Source organism: Pangasianodon hypophthalmus, chromosome 11 (assembly GCF_027358585.1).
Source record: "Pangasianodon hypophthalmus isolate fPanHyp1 chromosome 11, fPanHyp1.pri, whole genome shotgun sequence".
Lineage (NCBI taxonomy): Eukaryota > Metazoa > Chordata > Actinopteri > Siluriformes > Pangasiidae > Pangasianodon > Pangasianodon hypophthalmus.
The window spans coordinates 20774866-20792881 of NC_069720.1; the positions used below are offsets into that span (position 1 = coordinate 20774866).

General features: G+C 40.1%; 1 protein-coding gene across 3 annotated transcripts; it reads right to left on the bottom strand.

The window, feature by feature from the left end:
* Window positions 1-10441: 10441 nt before the first annotated feature.
* On the bottom strand, window positions 10442-17995 carry arrdc2 (arrestin domain containing 2). 3 transcript variants are annotated; one of them, XM_026919482.3, is made up of 9 exons: window positions 17882-17995; window positions 17435-17701; window positions 13198-13267; window positions 12936-13083; window positions 12738-12840; window positions 12383-12639; window positions 12079-12241; window positions 11827-11981; window positions 10442-11728 (listed from the first exon to the last, which is right to left on the bottom strand). In XM_026919482.3, the coding sequence occupies exons 2-9, from the start codon at window positions 17694-17696 to the stop codon at window positions 11675-11677; spliced, it is 1212 nt and encodes a 403-aa protein (XP_026775283.1). In that variant the 5' UTR covers window positions 17697-17701; window positions 17882-17995; the 3' UTR covers window positions 10442-11674. The 3 variants fall into 3 exon arrangements, with proteins under 3 accessions (XP_026775283.1, XP_034164606.1, XP_026775275.1); XM_034308715.2 differs by having other exon boundaries at window positions 17435-17698; window positions 17882-17969; XM_026919474.3 differs by lacking the exons at window positions 17435-17701; window positions 17882-17995 and adding an exon at window positions 13669-17399.
* Between the last annotated feature and the right edge of the window lie 21 nt (window positions 17996-18016).

An 18016-nucleotide genomic window follows, 5' to 3' on the forward strand; every position in this document is an offset into this window, starting at 1 on the left:
TAAATATGTAATGCAATACTGGCTAAAGTTCTGGTGTCAGTCCTTCTGTGTAATTTGTACTTTCATTGGACAATGTTCACTTTGCCTGTCTACCCTGAATTTCTTCTCCAAAAGGCATTTTGGCAAAAAAAAAAAACAGATCATAGAGTAAATCCACCTCATTCATGTTCCTACTTACATGTTTTTAGACAGTGGGAGGAAGCTGTAGAATCCAGTAGAAACCTACATTGGGAGAACATGAGAAACTCCACACAGACAGTAACCCAAGCTCAGGATCAAACCACGGACCCTGGAGTGTGTAAAGCAATGTAAATTTTTATGTTAAGTAACTGGCAGATAGCTAACTACCTTGTTAATTCTTCGTAACATTCTTGAACTAACATTAGCTAAGTGAAACTACAGCAGTGTTTAATAAGAGTTGGTTTTCTCTCTAACAGAAAACATTGTTCTGACAAGTTTACACCTGTACTAGTTCAAGTGATGCAATTCATCCAGAGCCATTTCATCATTTAGGTTTAATTTTGTATCGGTATAGTTTTAATGGTCATATTTATCCTACAGTCTTATAATAACAGTTTTATTTATTACAAATGCAAGTAAATTAATAAATAGCAGTTTCTTTTAGACAATCAGTGTGTTGTGTCTTTGAGTGGAGTGAATCCAAAAATGGAATATTTTTCTCCCTTTTCATTATTGGGGATAATCAGACTTTAAAAAATGCTATAACTTTAGTTGAGATATGTGCAAAAGAAATATTTCAGTTTGGGGAAGCATGTAGTTTTCAGAACGTCGTATAGTAGAAAAAGGCAATATTTCACCATGTGAAAGATTTTCCCAGGCTTCCACACATAACATAAATGTCATTAGGCTTTCCCATGGTCTGTCCTAAACTATGGGCTGTTACGTAGCAATGAGAACCAATACCAGAGAGCTTACATTTTAGCATTTCATTATTTTAGCTAATATTTACTATTAAAAAACATAATTTTTTGTACTTGAAGTTGAAATAAATTTATGTATATGTCAAAATATTTTACAATTCAGAGAAATAACAGAAGGAAAAAAATTTCAGGGACAAAGTGTCCATCATTTGGTACCCTTGATCCCTGTTTAGTAGGGCCCTTTGAAGTAAATGTTTCTCAGCACTTCGGTTTCCAGTGACACTCCAAATGGCTGCCATGGGGGCTGCCTCTCCTCCCAACCTCTTGTGCAGACTTCATCACTTCTGAATGGACAGCACCAATGATGTGGCGGGAAAAGGAATCCCTGCTGTAGGTGTTAATTCAACACTGAGGATGGGAAAACGTCACAAACACTCCGCCTCATATGCTAAACCTTCTACCCTGTGAGGAGTGTAGGTTATTAACATGTGATCACCACTTCACCCTGCGATTAGCCAGAATCTCCAGCTGTCCTCAGGACTGTCCCTGCCAATGTCTTTCTTTTTCTATGTCCAAATTCTTCTTTAAGGGTCCGTGTTCATGCTTGGTGATCTAGAAAGATCCCTATTTTCCTCTTTTAATCTAAAAATGAACTGGCAGGAATCTTGATCTTCTCCTTGTGTTCTTGTTGTACCATGTGATGTTTCTCATGCATAGATAGATAGACAGAGGCAGCTGAAGTGGTAGCTCAGTGGTTAAGATGTTGGACTCCTGATCGGAAGGCTGTGATTTCAAATCCCAGCACTGCCAGGCTACCACTGCCGGGCCCTTAAGCAAGGCCCTTAACCCTCAACTGCTCAGTTGTATAAATGAGGTAATTGTAAGTCGCCCTGGATAAGGGTGTCTGCCAAATGCTGTAAATGTAGATAGATAGATAGATATGCTTTATTGATCCCATGAGGGAAATTCTTGTGTTACAGCAGCATGGTCAGTAGCAAGATACAACACGTACACATACAAAATATAAAATACAATAAGTTAAATTAAATGTAGTAGTGCAGATATGGAACACAGTCGTAGATTTAACCAGATTTACATCAGTATTTACATAAGTACACTTGTGAAAACTGGCAGTGAATAATGAATATGAAGAACCTTGAGAATGTAGAATATAATGACAGCTTTCTAAATAGTAAATAGCTAAATAGCTTTCTTGTAGTAGTGTAATGTGAAAGTGTTATCATCTGTCACACATGGGTGAGCTGTTGTACAATGTTATTGCGAATGGTAAGAATGAACTCCTGTTCTCTGTGACAACGAATTTGAATGAGTCTTTTGGAGAATGAGCTCTGCTGACTCTGTAGTGTGTTGTAGAGTGGGTGAGACGGATTGTCCATGATGGAGAGCAGTTTGTTCAGTGACCTCCTGTTCCTCACTGACTCAGACGTCTCCAGTTTGTGTCCAATGATAGATCCAGCCTTGAGAATAAGCTTGTTAATCCTGCTGGTATCCCTGGCACTGACTCCAGGATCTGACAACTGAGACAAATGCACTGGCAAAGAACAAGACTTGGTTTTTTTTGTCCAGCAGACTAGTGATTTTCTTTACTGTTTCTGAGCATGACAGAATACACTGTTTACAACATAGCAGAGTTACTTTTGAATGGGAACATTGTGTTCTCCTCATTTTAGCCATAATTCATGGTAAATCTGTGTATAGCATGATAGTCCAGTCTGTAGAATTGTTGCCAGCAGCTATACTTAACTGTGTTTTTCAGTAATCTGACACCCGCTTGCAAGGCGTGGACACCATCAAAACATTCCTCTGGTCATGAAAACATGAAAGGTTTCGATTTCCTTCACAAGCGACAAAAGCAAACATGGAAAAGGGGAAAGTACGGGCAAGGCCAGAGGAGAACTGAACATACTGAAGCACTCATCACCCATGTTGGCGTGCAGGTGAAAGAAAAACACCAGGGCTCTGTTTCATGACCTCCTCTGGCCCGGCCATGAGACAAGGCTGGCTTTCGCAGGAATGGATGTTTGCTGTAAGACCAGCTATCTGTGAGCGCTCTTATTTCTCTAGCGCTTGAGGAAACAGTACAAGATCACATGCTTACCCTACATCCGTGCTGTTTCGCAGTTGATGCCCGACTATCTTGTTAGTTTCAAATGAAGGCATGTCCAAATGCCCCTTTCACCCAGCGCTCAACACATTAGAAAATGCTACATAATGCGGTATGTACTCTGCTTACTGACATGAGAGGACATAGTGTTTAAACTAGCACAGAATTTTAAGGATGGTGTTACAGTCCTGCAGTGTAAGCCTCCAGAGAACGTCAAGCATGCCATGTGGACATCTTCACACATGCCTCCTAACAAGCGTGACTCAGGACAGCTGAATGCATAGTCAGCCAGTTTCCACCTGTGTCACATGACCTGATGAATCAGTCCACAGCCACATGATTCAAGCAATGAACGTGTTACATTCATGCTCAGAGGGCATGCTCACAGTGCCCTCGTTGAACTCTCTGATAGGATGTAATGACAGTATTAAGAACTTCAGCCCTGTTCTTCTTCAGTGTGCTTGTGTATGGAATTAGGGCCTTTATTCAGAAGTATGTCCAAGTACAGCACTGATAAAAATCTGAGATGTTTTGTGTGCACTCGTCTTGGCAGCTTGCCCATGAACATTTTATCCATACTGCCAGCCAAGTTCTCGCTATGAACCAACCCACAGTACCTTCCCATCTTCCCATGATCCAACACTGAAAAAAATGGGCTGATGTTTTGTTTTACAGCTTTCATTCAGTGGATTTGCTTTCCACAGTATGTGCTGTTATGACTGAAAGTCACACATCAATTTATTTTGGATTGGGAAGTAGAAAATGGGCTAATCAGACATATTTACTTGTTACTCCAAAGACCATGCTTTTCCTGATATTATTTACCAGTCACTTCAATTACTAGCTACAAATACACATCCTGTACACTACTTTTCTTAGTGTAGCTCTCATAAGAATGCCACTTTGGTCTTTGACATTAGGAGGACTTCAGAAGGGGCCTGTAAATTTTTCTTTTTACTGCCAGAATATGGCTTCTTGGTTTCAAACTGCTATGGATGTAGAGGGCTGCCGTCACAATGACTCGCTCCTTTCTACATCCATTGTGTTCCTGCGCTTCAATTAGACATAACAGCTGTAACTTTCAGGCAAGTGAGATTTTGCTACATGTAAAAACATTTGAAATGCATATGTAACTACAGTCTAATTTTCCTTATTGTCCATGCATTTATAACATGATTAGAACCAGGTGTTGTTTTATAATTGAACCACAGTGCTGCTGAATGATCAATTCTGATTGGTTAGAAGGTGTTGATTAATTTTCTATAACAGCAGCTCAGTAGTTCTGGCTACACAGTTTATAATAATGCACTCACTGTAATAATTTATTGTTTCTATCGTAACAGGTCATTCACAGGGACTTGTATGTTTAAAGCTTCACATAAAAGGATCGAAACTTAATAAGATGTAGTGTTCAGTTATATATATCTTAGCAAGGAGTCTCCAGTGTCAATGCTTTATAACATTTGAAGTAAAGCTGTTCCTTTAAGTTTTCCAACATGGGAAAGTGTTCAAGAGTGAGGGCTTTTCAGGTTCTCTGTAACATGACAAGCTGCACTGTAACTATAAATGGATAAAATGCATGACATATTCTTTAATTAATTATAAATTGCAATAATTGGCAAATTGTTATGGTATAAGTAATATGTGGTATAAGAAAATAATTATGGCATTGGAAGCTACTCGGGGGCATGGTGCCTTAGTGGTTAGCACTGTTACCTCACATCTCTGGGGTTGGGGTTTGAATCCTGCCTCTGCCCTGTGTGCGTGGAGTTTGCATGTTATCCCCGTGCTTTGGGGCTTCCTCTGGGTACTCCGGTTTCCTCCCCCAGTCCAAAGACATGCATCGTAGGCTGATTGGTGTTTCCAAATTGTCTGTTGTGTGTGATTGTGCCCTGCAATCCTGTGTAGGATAAGTGGTCCAGAAAATGGATGGAATGGAAAATACTCAACTTTGGGGTGGTAATAGAAACTCAGCACACTGTCAGTGATTATTTTTTGTATAACAGCACACCCCGTCATGTTTTTTCCTTACTTAAATGATAACAAGTGAACAACAATACCATTTGAAGGAGGGTTATACAATATGTTATTTGGGATGCAACACTGCGTTCTCATTTATCCATGAACCAAGTGTAGATCTGCGAATCAGAAATATAATAATATCCCCAGCTTCTCTTAAGAAACTGTGTGTCTCATCTGTGTAGAGTTAAATTCATATTTCCAGCATTTGGCAGACATCCTCATCCAGGGCAATTATCTTATTTACACAAGTGAGCAATTGAGGGTTAAGGGCCTTGCTCAAGGGCCGAGCAGTGGCAGCTTGTTGGTGCTGGGATTTGAACTCTTAACCTTCCAGTTAAGAAAAGCCTAACATCTTAACCACTGAGCTACCACTTCCCATCATGTTATGTAAGCTGATGACAGAAAATACCATGAACTTGGCTGTTGTCTGCACAGGGCAGTTTGACCCAGATATACACACACACACACACCAGTTTCTTCTTAACTAGCAGGGTACCCATACTTTTGCCACAGCAAGAACTGAGCAGGCCAACAGGTTATCTTTGCAGGAATAAATCAGACTTTTTGTTTGACTCATTTTCAATATAATTCAACGATATGTGACAACACTGAATTATAAATTCTTACTGTTTCCCAACATAGCCTAATAAAAACAAAATAATCAGCATCTCCGTTGTGAGACAATACTCATAGCCTGGTCTTCTCATCATCTGACTCGTCCTGTTGAGCTCTTCGTGTTTTCCTGCGCTCTTTTCAAAATTTTAATCTTATTGACAGTCACTACAAGACTGTTTACATCTGCTGCATCCCCTTGTGTACTGCTGTTTACTTGTACATACAGATTGACGTCAGCAGACTAAAGGGCATTATATCCCCTGAGGCTATCATAAAATGATAAAAGAGTATGAAGGAAATATTCCCACCCCTAGATGCCTTCTTTTATGTTTTTTTATTACCATTTTGTTCCATTTTTCACTGGATGAATTATGTTATTTATATGTGGTGTGCATAGAAAATAATAATTTGGACAAAGATTGGTTAGAGAACAGTAAATGTCTAGTAGTCATAAAAATATCAAAAAGGATATGAATGTAACCATGACTAGCAAAAGCTGAGTCTATATACATCTAATATTTGTTCTGAATAACTGAACGTGAGTGTATAGTTTTGGATCCAAATTTAGAAATGTAAAAAATTACAATTCTGATATAGTCATTGCCATATGGTCATTGTTAATAGCAGTGATTGTCATATGAAAATTGTATGTTTGCATTAGTGGTTTAGTTTGAAGCCAGCAAACTAAACCAATATGTTAATGTAGTGGGATCATTTCAGAGCAGAATTCTTTCCTGCCTTTATCATTATTATTATTATTATTATTATTATTATTATTATTGCTGCATGTCATTGCATATCTGTAAAATTTAAGGCATGTCTAATTATTAATTTGATATAGTTTAAAATGATTTATGTATATTTTTAACAAATAACAGAGCTTAATTCTACTCTGGCTGCTATTCATTACACCTCCTAATAGCTATATTTGTTATTTTAGACCATATCAATTTTGAATAAGATATGTGAATGGAATATGAAATCCCATTTGTCAGCTGTATAACGTCTTTTAATGTGAACATTTTCATTTGCCAGATTTTCCAGCAAAGATGTTGCACTGCCTATCTCATCCCAACAAGAGAAAACAATTTACGTCAGTTAGTAATTTTAATTTGATGTGAAGTAAGCATATTTATGCGACAAAATTTATAAATGTTTTAAACCCCAAATTGACAGTAAATCCAATCAGTTTATTTTTGCTGAAAAATCCAACCAAAAAAGACCATCATATTCCAACACTGCGCATGCGCACCATTCACGGACCCGTGCCTTTCACATTTAAGGCTTTATAAACAGACAAGTCCCTGTTGTTACTTCTTTAAGCATAACCCTAATTTAAGTAACAAATAAAAGCATTTTGTTTGTAAAAACAGGCTAGCGTAATGCTGATACTGTTGACTTATTAACTTGACATTGACACAGTTCTCTTGGCATGGAGTGTGAGACTTGCTTGTGTCACATCCATGCTGAAAATCTGACCTAATCCATTTGGTAATGATTGTAGGCTTGAATCAGAATAATTTTGGAAGACAAACAAAGAGGATCTGTTTGGAAAACAAAGCATTCAAGCAGTTATACAACACATCACCCCAAAATACGAACCTCTGACCTCTGACCTCTTCAGCTTAGCAAACAGCCCTGATTTAAAGAAAAAAAGAGTTTAACATGATTTATTACATCAGAATGAAGACACTGCAGCCTGCTGTTTTTTTTTTTTTTTCTTGGGTATGTTCCAACTGGCTCTTGGAGGTGTTACAGGAGCCTCCTGGTGTGCTCAGGAACTTCTCGTGGTTTCCATGAATCTGTTACCAAATCCTCCCTCTGCACAGTAAACAGCTTGACTCCAGATGCACACCTCTAAACGTCACCGTCCCATGTAAGGAAACCTAGCCTGCATGCGAGAAGGTTAAAAAAATAACCACTGCTCATTTGATCATGTGTCTGGTTGCAGTTTCCTCTCAATAATTTTGCAAAATTAAAAGTTTCTCTGTGTATTTATGGATATAGACATGGAAGTCTGAATGGAAGTGAATTAGGTACTTGGTACTGAATAGACTTAATACAAGTACCTCTTGTGTCCAGGAGTTATTTAAAGCATTAATGCAATATATTGAATTATTAAGGTGTGTGTGTGTCTGATATACTAGGGATATGTTACTAATATGTGTCTGTATACCAGACTGCTAACCTCGATAGTAGACATTTGGCCTGTGCACTCTCTAGCATTTGCCAAGATATGTCATGGACTCATATCTTTACCAAAGCATTAATGTGAGTAATTGAGATCTAGGCTGACCTTGACATTTTAATGCCAAATTTTTTCCATGTGTGAAAAATTATTTTTATTTTTATGTGCTTTGGATTTGAAAGGTGTATACTCATTACATTTGACCAAACAGGATGGTCCTGGGTTTGATCTATTTACTAGACTGCAGTTGTTTGTATAATAGTGTAAGCATTTTAAATAAATTCTGCAGCCTTCTGGTTCATTCTCTTGCTGTACTTTGCAGAAATTCCTTCAAAAGTGCCATATTATGTAGTGTTACAACCTGGATCTGAAATGGACTTAACTGGGATTATATGTCATTAATCCATACAAAGACCAGATTAAAGTGGTGAGATGGGAATCTACCCCACTGGTGTGAACCCACTTACATACTTAGTTAAATGGAGTCCACCTGAGTGCAGTTAACATGTAATATGATCTCAGGATAAATACACCTGTTATTGGAAGAGCATCTCTCAAAGAGCATCATGAAGACCAAGGAGATATCAAAACAAGTCCAAGACAAAGTTCTGAAAAAGTATCAATCATGGGTTGTTTTTTTTTTTTTTTTAAATCCACAAACCACCATTAAAACTGTTATTTAAATATTGGAAAGGATATGGTAGAACTGCAACTCCACCAAATGTCAGTGACCATGTAAGGAGGACATTAGTCAGAGAAAGTACCAAGAGGCCTAGGGAAAAGCTGAAGGCGCTGAAGAGATACACAACTCAGATGGGAGAAGAGTTGTCCTGTTCACAGGACAACCATAGCCAAGACACTATGAAATCCTATTTGGAGTTTGCCAAAATACATGTTGAAGACTCAGCAAGAATGTGGAAAAAGGTTCTCTGGTATGATGAGACCAAAAATGAAATTGTTGGCCTTGCTATGTTTACTGGAAACCCAATAATGCTCATCACCCTGAGATCACCATCACCATCCCTACAGGAAGCATGATGGTGGTAGCATCATGTTGAGCATTACCCTTGGCCTCTTGGTTGCTTCTCTGAATAATGCCCTCATTAACTGGTCACTGACATTTGGTGGACGGCTTCATCTGAACAGACTTTTTAGTAATTTGTTTTTTTTTGTTTGTTTGTTTTTTGTTTTTTTACATTTATTCCATGTAAACTCTAGAGACTGTTGTGCTTGAAAATCCCAGGAGAGGGATTTTTAAACAACAGTTTACTACTAACAACCATGCCACGGTCAGAATCACTGAGATCACATTTTCTCCCATTCTGATGTTTGATGTGAACATTAACGGAAGCTCTTGACCTGTATCTGCATGATATTATGCATTGCACTGCTGCCACATGATTGGCTGATGGATAATTGCAAGAATGAGCAGGTGCAGGTGCTTCTAATAAAGAAAATGCTGAGTGTAAGTATATTTGTATTAAAATACATTTGCCATTATGTTAGATTATAAAAAAATCAGCAAAGTTAGTTATTAAGTCATGATCGCATGGCTGGGAAGTTGCCGGTCTACCACAGAGGAACTGTTTACCCTTTTGTATCCCATTTTCCCATTTGGAAACATTAATATATATATATATGTATGTATCCTTCATTAAATTGAGTACACACACTTGTACTACTTGTACATTTATGTGCACACACTAATGTGCTGTGTGCACATTAATTTTCAAATTCTCCATATGTTCTCCATACTGTAGTGGTTCCTACTGCACCAGAGTCAGTATGAGTGAGTATCTTTAAGGAGAAAAAAATGCTTGTGGATTGCATCACTGGATACACAGTGTATATACGTATACCCACAGGTCATATGTACTGTATACTCACATATGATCACATGGCCATGTATGAAACTGTGCATGAAATCCATAATAGCGTGTGTCAGTGAAAATCACAACAGCAGTTAGAGCAGCTGTCTTGTAATAGCCTTTTCCAACCAAAACCCCTATTCAAGCACCACTCAACGATGCTTTACTCAGTACAGAAACTTCTGTTTTCCTTTTGTTGTTGTTCCTCTTTCAGTAAAGTTGAGCAACTGAGGTCACGTGCTCCGAGGTAAGCAGGAAAGAAAGCATAAACGTGATTAACGATAACCTAATCTGATTTACTTTCTGTTCTCTTTAAAGCACATAAAGCACATGGGGTGTTTGTGTTTTATGGGAAATGAACGGTGAAAACTACCAGACTTGCGCTGTTTGGGTTCCACCGAGTACTTGGCTGCAGGCCAAATCCGTTTTTCAGTTCATCAGTTAAACAAAACATTATGAAATATCCGAGATTGTGTGTGTCCCTGCTTCTTACTTGATTCAGCTGATTAAATTAAATTGCCTTTATCACACAGAAGCAACACTGAACTATTACAAGTTTGACAAAGCCTTAGGACCTACAGAAGAGAAGCATCTGAATTTCAAAATATAATCTATACTTTGCCAAGATAAGACAAAGTGATGTAGTAGGAGACAAATATATCTTACTTTGGACTAGACATGTGGTATAACTGAGATCATACAATCACAAGCAATTTAGTAAAAACACTCACACCAAAGAAAATCAGATTTGTTTTACTTTTATTAGAAAACAATTAAGAAAATATATTTTTGACATGAAAAAAAAACTATAAAATACATTCGTTTTCCATGAGTGCCATAAACAGTACATTCAATGTGTTATTACCTGATGTTGTTTTTCACAATTTGGAATTTAATTAGCTATCTTTGGAATGTTAAGTACACTTCAGAGTGGTATAACAAGTTTAAAGCTTAATGCATCATCATGCATAATCCCTGTACCCAGTCGCGCTGCTGTTGTAACAACAGAAAAAGGCACCTTGAACAAACATGGCTTGTTATCCAGCTAATGACTTTAAGACTGTTTGTGCCTGCTACAGCATTGTAATCGTCATATAAGGCCGCTGGCAAAAACACAGAAAAGCACCTTGTTAGAGTGACGTTAAAGCCTTAAATGTTTATATTCTTGTTCATGCCATCAGCACAATTCCCTCTTAACAAACATTATCACATGGGCAGTTTTCTATTCAGGAAAACATCCTGCCTCCAGGATGGATCAGACTCCTCAACTCAAAGCTTTAACTTCCTTTTGCCCAGTATTACACGTGCATATTCAGGCAGGTCTAAACATGCACAACTCTCTTATTTTTTTTACCCGCATACAACAAACACCAAAAAGAGCTTAGATTAACATTATGTTCTTGATGGTAGATATACAAAGGAGAAATAATGCATTCGGAAGCACTTTGACTACCAACAATGGTTTGTCACTTAAAGCATTATTGCTCCAGCCTAGCAGATGGTGATTACAGGATATGGAGTGGCACCAATGTTGACTTTAAGTACAGAAAAGTCACCTAAACATTTAGCCCACATGGTTAGGCATTACTTTAAAAAGGCTCCTGCACAAGCAAACCTTTCTCAGTCTAGCCGCCTCCATAATACAAAAATAAGCTTCAGAGGTTGTTAGTCATTAGCGGGCACTGACCAAAGTCTACTCAGAGATAGATTAAAGACAGATACGTGAGCGGAAAAATGCATCCGTCTTGCACTTCTTCTACTTTTTATCTCTTGCAAAGACTCAAGAATCCATCTGACCATCAGTCCAGACAGTTCCTCCTTCTCATCCTTAACTGGCGTCACCACACATATCCTAAGGTGATGAACGCAGCTCCCGAGAGCGTGTGCCAGTCTCAGACATCCAGAGCCTCTGGCAGAAAGCAAATCTCTGCTTCATTTCAGTCATGACATCAGTGCGTGATGCTCAGCGTGATGTTCAACATGTCATGCAGCGTGGTCTCATGTTGACAGGCTGTGGATTCGGGTCCACCTGGAAACAAAAATAAGATTCAGAACGGACGACGTATTGTCTTTAATACGGACCTCATTATGCTTTTCCTTGTTCAAAAATACCTGCGTGCTACGTACCTCGCTATACACTGGAGGTGGCCTAAAGCGGAATTCCTGCACATATGCCATGAAGGGGCGCTCCAGCACTGCGCTGAGATCCTCCTCAATACGGCTAGCTGCAGAATTCTGCTCGGCCTCCTCTTCGGTGACGACCGAGCTGTAGTCAGGAGGGGCTGTGGAAAAACAGGCAGGAAAATCCAATGTGAGCAATATGTATTTTATACAGGGAAAGGGCTCAGGTAGGTTTGGAAGACGTGAGGAGGCGCTCACCTTCACGCTGCTCGGGGATGGCCATGCGGAGCCAGTCCAGGTTCAGACTGTACTGGCTGCTGACGCTGGAGGTGCGGCTGCCAAAAGGATGGAGAGGGATGGTCCCCATAACCAGTGGAAGCTCCAGAGACAGCTTTGAGGTGCCAGGAATGTCCACGCACACCTGATGAATGAATAGCGGTGAATCATTAAGCATCTGGCTAAGGCTAAACAACGCAAGTCATAAATAACTTACAAGACATAAAGAACGCCTCTTTTATATCTAAATTAGAGAGAATTGCAGATGCAGAAACCTCAAACTCACCCTGAGCATGTATTCCACTTTGATGATGCGGCACTGAAGGATGGAGGGACCGACTGGAGGGATCTTGATGGCGCGGCCGTGCCAGGTCTCTCTGCGCCGTGCTCCTACTGCATCTCCACACAGGGTGGCCACAACGGCTTGCTTCTGCTTCATGGTGCCCCTCGCAATGAAGGTCTGAGTCTGAGTGATGTAAGCCTTGGGCACCACAGATCGAGAAGTGGCGTTGTCAAATTCAGCGAAGACTGGAATCACTTCACCTGTGGAAGGATAACGACGCGTCAGCATTTGTGGACTTTCTCACTTCACTTTTCATGTTTCAGAATTCTCCAAATGTGCGTAAGGTTATTGCTCTCACCTGGTGTGTAGCCTTTGCGGTCGATCTTTGCGGTGACAGACACTTGTCCAAAGTTGTGGTACCAGACACGAGCCATCTTCTCTTTGGTTCCAGCCTGAGGTGCCTGCAAATTGTATCAGATACAATACTCAGAATGTGTTTCTTCTATAACAAACTCCAAATTACGCCTCAAGTCCTCAAGAATGTTTTCAAGCTTACAAGTAGGGACGGTGTGTTGATGTCAATGGGCTCGATAACTGTAAACTCTTTCTTGATCTTCTTCACCAGGGCCCACGGCCGGTGCAACTTCACCTTGACCCAGTAGCGAATGCTGCCATGCTTGCCTTCAAAGGAAGTCACCAGTGTCCTGGAAGAGAAGAGAAAACAGACAATCAGGTTATTCCTCACATCCAAATTAACCTGGTTGAGGATATCTGAAATGTTATTTAAGATGCAGAAATATAAAATGAAGCAAACTCACTCTTCGGGAAGCTGGAAGCTGAAGGGGTATTCATGTCTTCCAGCAGGAAGGGTTGTCAGCTCTCCATTATCTGTGAGGAAAAGATTTGCATGTTGTTATTTGAAACTTCAAAACTCATGACTTAAAGATGTGAAAAGACAATCATGCTTCAGATTATATCTTAGAGATTTCTAAAATGTTGTATGTGAGAGAGAGAGAGAGAGAGAGAGAGGGTCAGAGGGTCACACATTTCAAAGTAAAGCACAAAAAAACAAGTCAATAAACAAGAGCCATTAACATGTAGGTATTCTAGCAATACTGTCATGTCCTGAATGAGCTACTCTTTCAGTTTGAGGGTTTAGGATGTGAAAGGTAGTTTCTTTAGAGGCTCAAGGCTATCATCAGCACTCTGAAGTGGCAGAGAGCAGTGAGTTAAAGCGATCAACACAAACAAAGCCATGTCAGCTTCCTGTGCATGTTGATGGGACAGACCTGCCTGCAGCAGCACTTCTCTGCGGTTCAGATATTCCACCTCGTCGCTGTAGTTCTGCGTGTAAGCCGTGCTGGATCCTGCACTCCGAGACTCAGTCCAGTGAACTTTCGCATAACCTTCAGCATGCAGCTTTACCGAGTGCACTTGGGTTTGTGCACAGAGCTCGAGCACGACTCGACCAGACACCACATCTCCACTGCTGAACACAGGCGGAGAGTCTACATCAGGAGAGTCGAAGACGACTTGAAACTTTTTCACCTTGTCGAAAATCATCTTCAGGGGTGATGCAGGGGAAAGAAAAAAGGCTCCAAACTCTATCCGGGATAAGTTGTTAAAGTGCCTTAGTAGCGATGCTTCTCATTCGATTCAAAACAAAACTGAAAAGCTTCATAGCTCAATAGGTCCTTTAACTAGGAGGCAGGGAAGGGGGCGGGGAAATCGTCATAATTATGCGCGGTTCGGAGTGATGATTGGCTGCGCCTAATAAACATCACTGGGTGTGGAGAGCGCGCGGGGGCAGACGCTGCTCGATGATTGATGCTTGCAGGTTCTTGGTGAAAAACAAGCTGACTGAGCATGCCCGAAAGCAGCCATTCAAAACAAAACACACCGAGACACAGTGTACACAACTGTTTCATGTAAATTAGACCTGACGTCGAAATAAAGTCAAATGTTGCTTAAGAGTTGGAGGTAAACTGGAGCACTAGTAACACGTACATCTATAAAACTTTCTGATGATGTCTCATATAAAACTCATATAAAACACAACACCCTGAAATGAATGAGGCAAATATGTGCATTCTCGTGTCGTCGATGAAAGGGTTTCAGTATGAGTATTTAGTGTTTAAACACAGAGGTACCAGTCGACAAGCAAGAACAAGACAGAGATGTTTATTAAAAAAAAAAGTTCTTATCGCCATCTCCACTCTCTGTGCACAGAAAAGTAAAGTAAATCTGGCTTCCTCGTTGCCTCTGCGCCTGTGCTATGGGCTTCCCGTGTATCTCTGGCTCCCTCTGGTGGTTACAAACCAGAATGCAGAAAGAAAAGTCACCATCATTACCAGTCCCAAATAAAGAATAATTCTCTTTGGTTAAAAGTGATCAAAGTCAAGCTTTTTCCTGTGTTTACTACATAATCTCTTCACAAGAACAATCTGTTGAAGAAACGCATTATTCTTCCACAACATGACAAACACTATACAGCCAAAAAGTATGTCAACACCTCACCGGCACGCTCGTATGTGAATATACGATTTAGTCCTCCCTTTGCTGCTTCTTCTGGGAAGGCTTTCCACTAGATTTTGGAGCGTGGCTGTGGGGATTTGTGTTCATTCCGCTACAAGAGCATTAGTGAGATCAGGCACTGATGTTGGGATGTCGAGGAGGTCTGGGGTTCAGTCGGTGTTCCAGTTCATCCCAGAGGTGTTCAGTGGGGTTGAGGTCAGGGCTCCATGCAGGACAACTCGAGTTCTTCTACACCAACCTTGACAAAGCATGTCTTCATGGAGCTCGCTTTGTACACAGGGGTATTGTCGTGCTATGTGTGCTTCAAGCTTAGCGGCAACAGTTCGGGGAAGGTTTGGGGTTTGGGGAAGGCGAACATACTGTATGGCTGTGATGGTCAGGTGTCCACATACTTTTGGCCATGTATCGTATTTCATTCAAAATCAGATCAGATTTAAAGTATCACTAAGCAAGAGAGATTCTTTTTTTTTAACCTAAAACTAGAGATATCATTCTAATGAGCGAATGTCAATATGGACCGTTTATTTCCTTCAACAAACTGCCACGCAAATTTACATAAAAATATGGTCTGTCTTGCTGCCTGGTACCTGGTGCTGCCATTTGGTATCTTTTTTTTTTGTTGTTGTAAAGAACAACCACTTAGATATATTTCTTCAGCATTTTAGTAATAGCTATGGTAGGGGAAAACAGTGAATAAATAAAAACAGAATGACTCAAATTCTGAGACCAAAGTGACGTGTCGTTCACGAGTGACTCAACTCTTTAGCTGAACATTGAGAGCTGACTCACTTTTTTTTTTCTTTTTTGTAGCAATGATGTTCCTTTTGCCATGTAATGTAAACAAAATGCCTCAATTCTAATCAGAGCTTTTACAAAAGACTCAATACTAATCTGCATCCACAGGAAATGACACAATGTGACTAGCTCTGTCTGCGTATGGCTTGAGCAGGATCTCCATCGAACATAAGAGGCACACGGCTAAGTGACAACTGTATGCTGTCGAGCATTAATGCAGGGATGCTTACTGTACTTGTAGTCCCTTACTGCACTTTAGTGGAAGATTAAATACAAAAAAAAAAAAAAATCTTGTTTTTAAAGGTTAGTCTGTTGTTGGGATGTAAATAATTAACTTCAAATAGTTGGAACATTTTTACTTATTTAATGTTTATTTAGCCCAGAAAATCTCTTCAGTTTGCTTTTCTTTATTGATTGAGCTTTATTTAGCCCAGCCGGTCCGTGAAGGTTAAAATCCCTTTTGCCTGAGAGATCTGGTAATAAACATTAGCAATAAACACCATGTGCTGCTTCAGCAGGTATTTCCTCTCTATTCATCTCTATTCGTCTTGCTCTGAGTTTTATAATGTCATATTATAAGTGGAAAAAATGTTATCATACACATGATTATAGCCTCAATGTCATCTATTTTCCACTTACGTTACATGCCAGACTCAAGGTTAAAGTGTGTTTCTTTATCAGATAGAAGTGTTACAACCACCTTGATTACAAGCACTATTACAAATCACTATTACAGAATTACTGCTATAAACATCTGAATGTCCTACACTACTGGAGTGTGCAAACTAACAGGGATCTGTCATGTATAACCAGAGGGTTCGCACTGTTATTTTGAGTTGTTTTTTTAATGACATAATAGTGGTGGAGCTCACTAATAGTGATCTCTAGTTATTATCTGGTTATTATACTTAATAATGCAACAGATTGACTAGATTGAATGGATTCAGTCTATAGCCCAATAACTTCAAACAAGCATAAATAATGTCTGCTTGAATCTTACTGCAATTTTAGTTTAATCTGAACTAGGAAAAGTGCTGCTGATGATAATTTTGGGTTCTGTGGGTGGAACGTTTTGAAATAAAACATTCTTCACTTTACCGTTCTTTGTTGTAATACCCTCAGCGTGTACCTTTTGTACATTTAGTGTGTATCTTTTACCTAGAAAAGTTCATTACAGTTAATTACAGTCCAATGATGTACTTTAAGTCTTTTTAAAGGTGCATTATATCTACATGTCCAGCTGAAAGATGCATATTAAGGGGGAGAAAAGATAAGGGTACCACTCCAGCAAGCCTTATAACCCATAAGTACCCTTATAAATTAATATGATGGGGGTACATATTTGCCTAATGTGCATGTTATTTGGATTATGTTGATAAAATAAATCTATGCTGAGATATTAAGGTGGTCAGTGACTTAATAATAATAATAATAGTAATAATAATAGTAATAATAATAATAAGGGCTTCCTGGCTGCAGAAATGAGAAGTGTTCTCCACCATGCAACTTTCCAGGCAGCTCGATGGAGGACGTGGTGTTTTGTCAGCATCTGGAGCTGACGTTAAACTTGCAGGGCAGATAAAGGCGCCCCCTACTGGTGCTCTACTTCTCTACCATGAGTTCCCAAAGTGGAAACATACTGAGCGACAGATCACCAAATTCACGCACAAACCGACTAGATGCACTCCCGAAAACGAAGCCTAGCAGTCAGGAACATTTACACACCTGGGATCAGATGTTGTCTCTTCCTGAAGTATGTGATCTTGGACGTGTAGTCGTTGTAGACGGTGTTGACACCGACACCCCTGTGCTCCAGCCAGTGTGCAGAAGCGACTCCTGTGCCCTGCACCTTCAGAGCTCTAATGTCCATGTGCCTGTGCAGGTCCAGCAGCACCCTGCCGCTCACTGTCTCCCCGCTGCTGTACACCGCCTCGCCCCCGGGCCGGTCCAGCTCCACAGCAAAGCGCCGGATACTTCTAACATCCATCGCTGCTGGATTTTACAAGAGGAAATGAAAACAGACATGAAGCCTCTTCTCTTAGTTACAGTAACCTGCCTACTATCTACACACTGTCGCCATAACCAGCAGCTAACATCTAACCTAATTCTCATCACTGAAACATAGTTTCATAAACAAGTACCGGAAAGCCGACAGTTAGGAAAGTAACCTACCTGCAGTCGATCACACCCTGCCCTGGACGAGCGACTTGCTCAGTTCTCACACTCAGGGCCAGTGAAATATATCCGCGCCAACTGTTTGTCTCACCACGCCCTCCACCAAATAAGACCACGCCCCCTCCGCGCCGT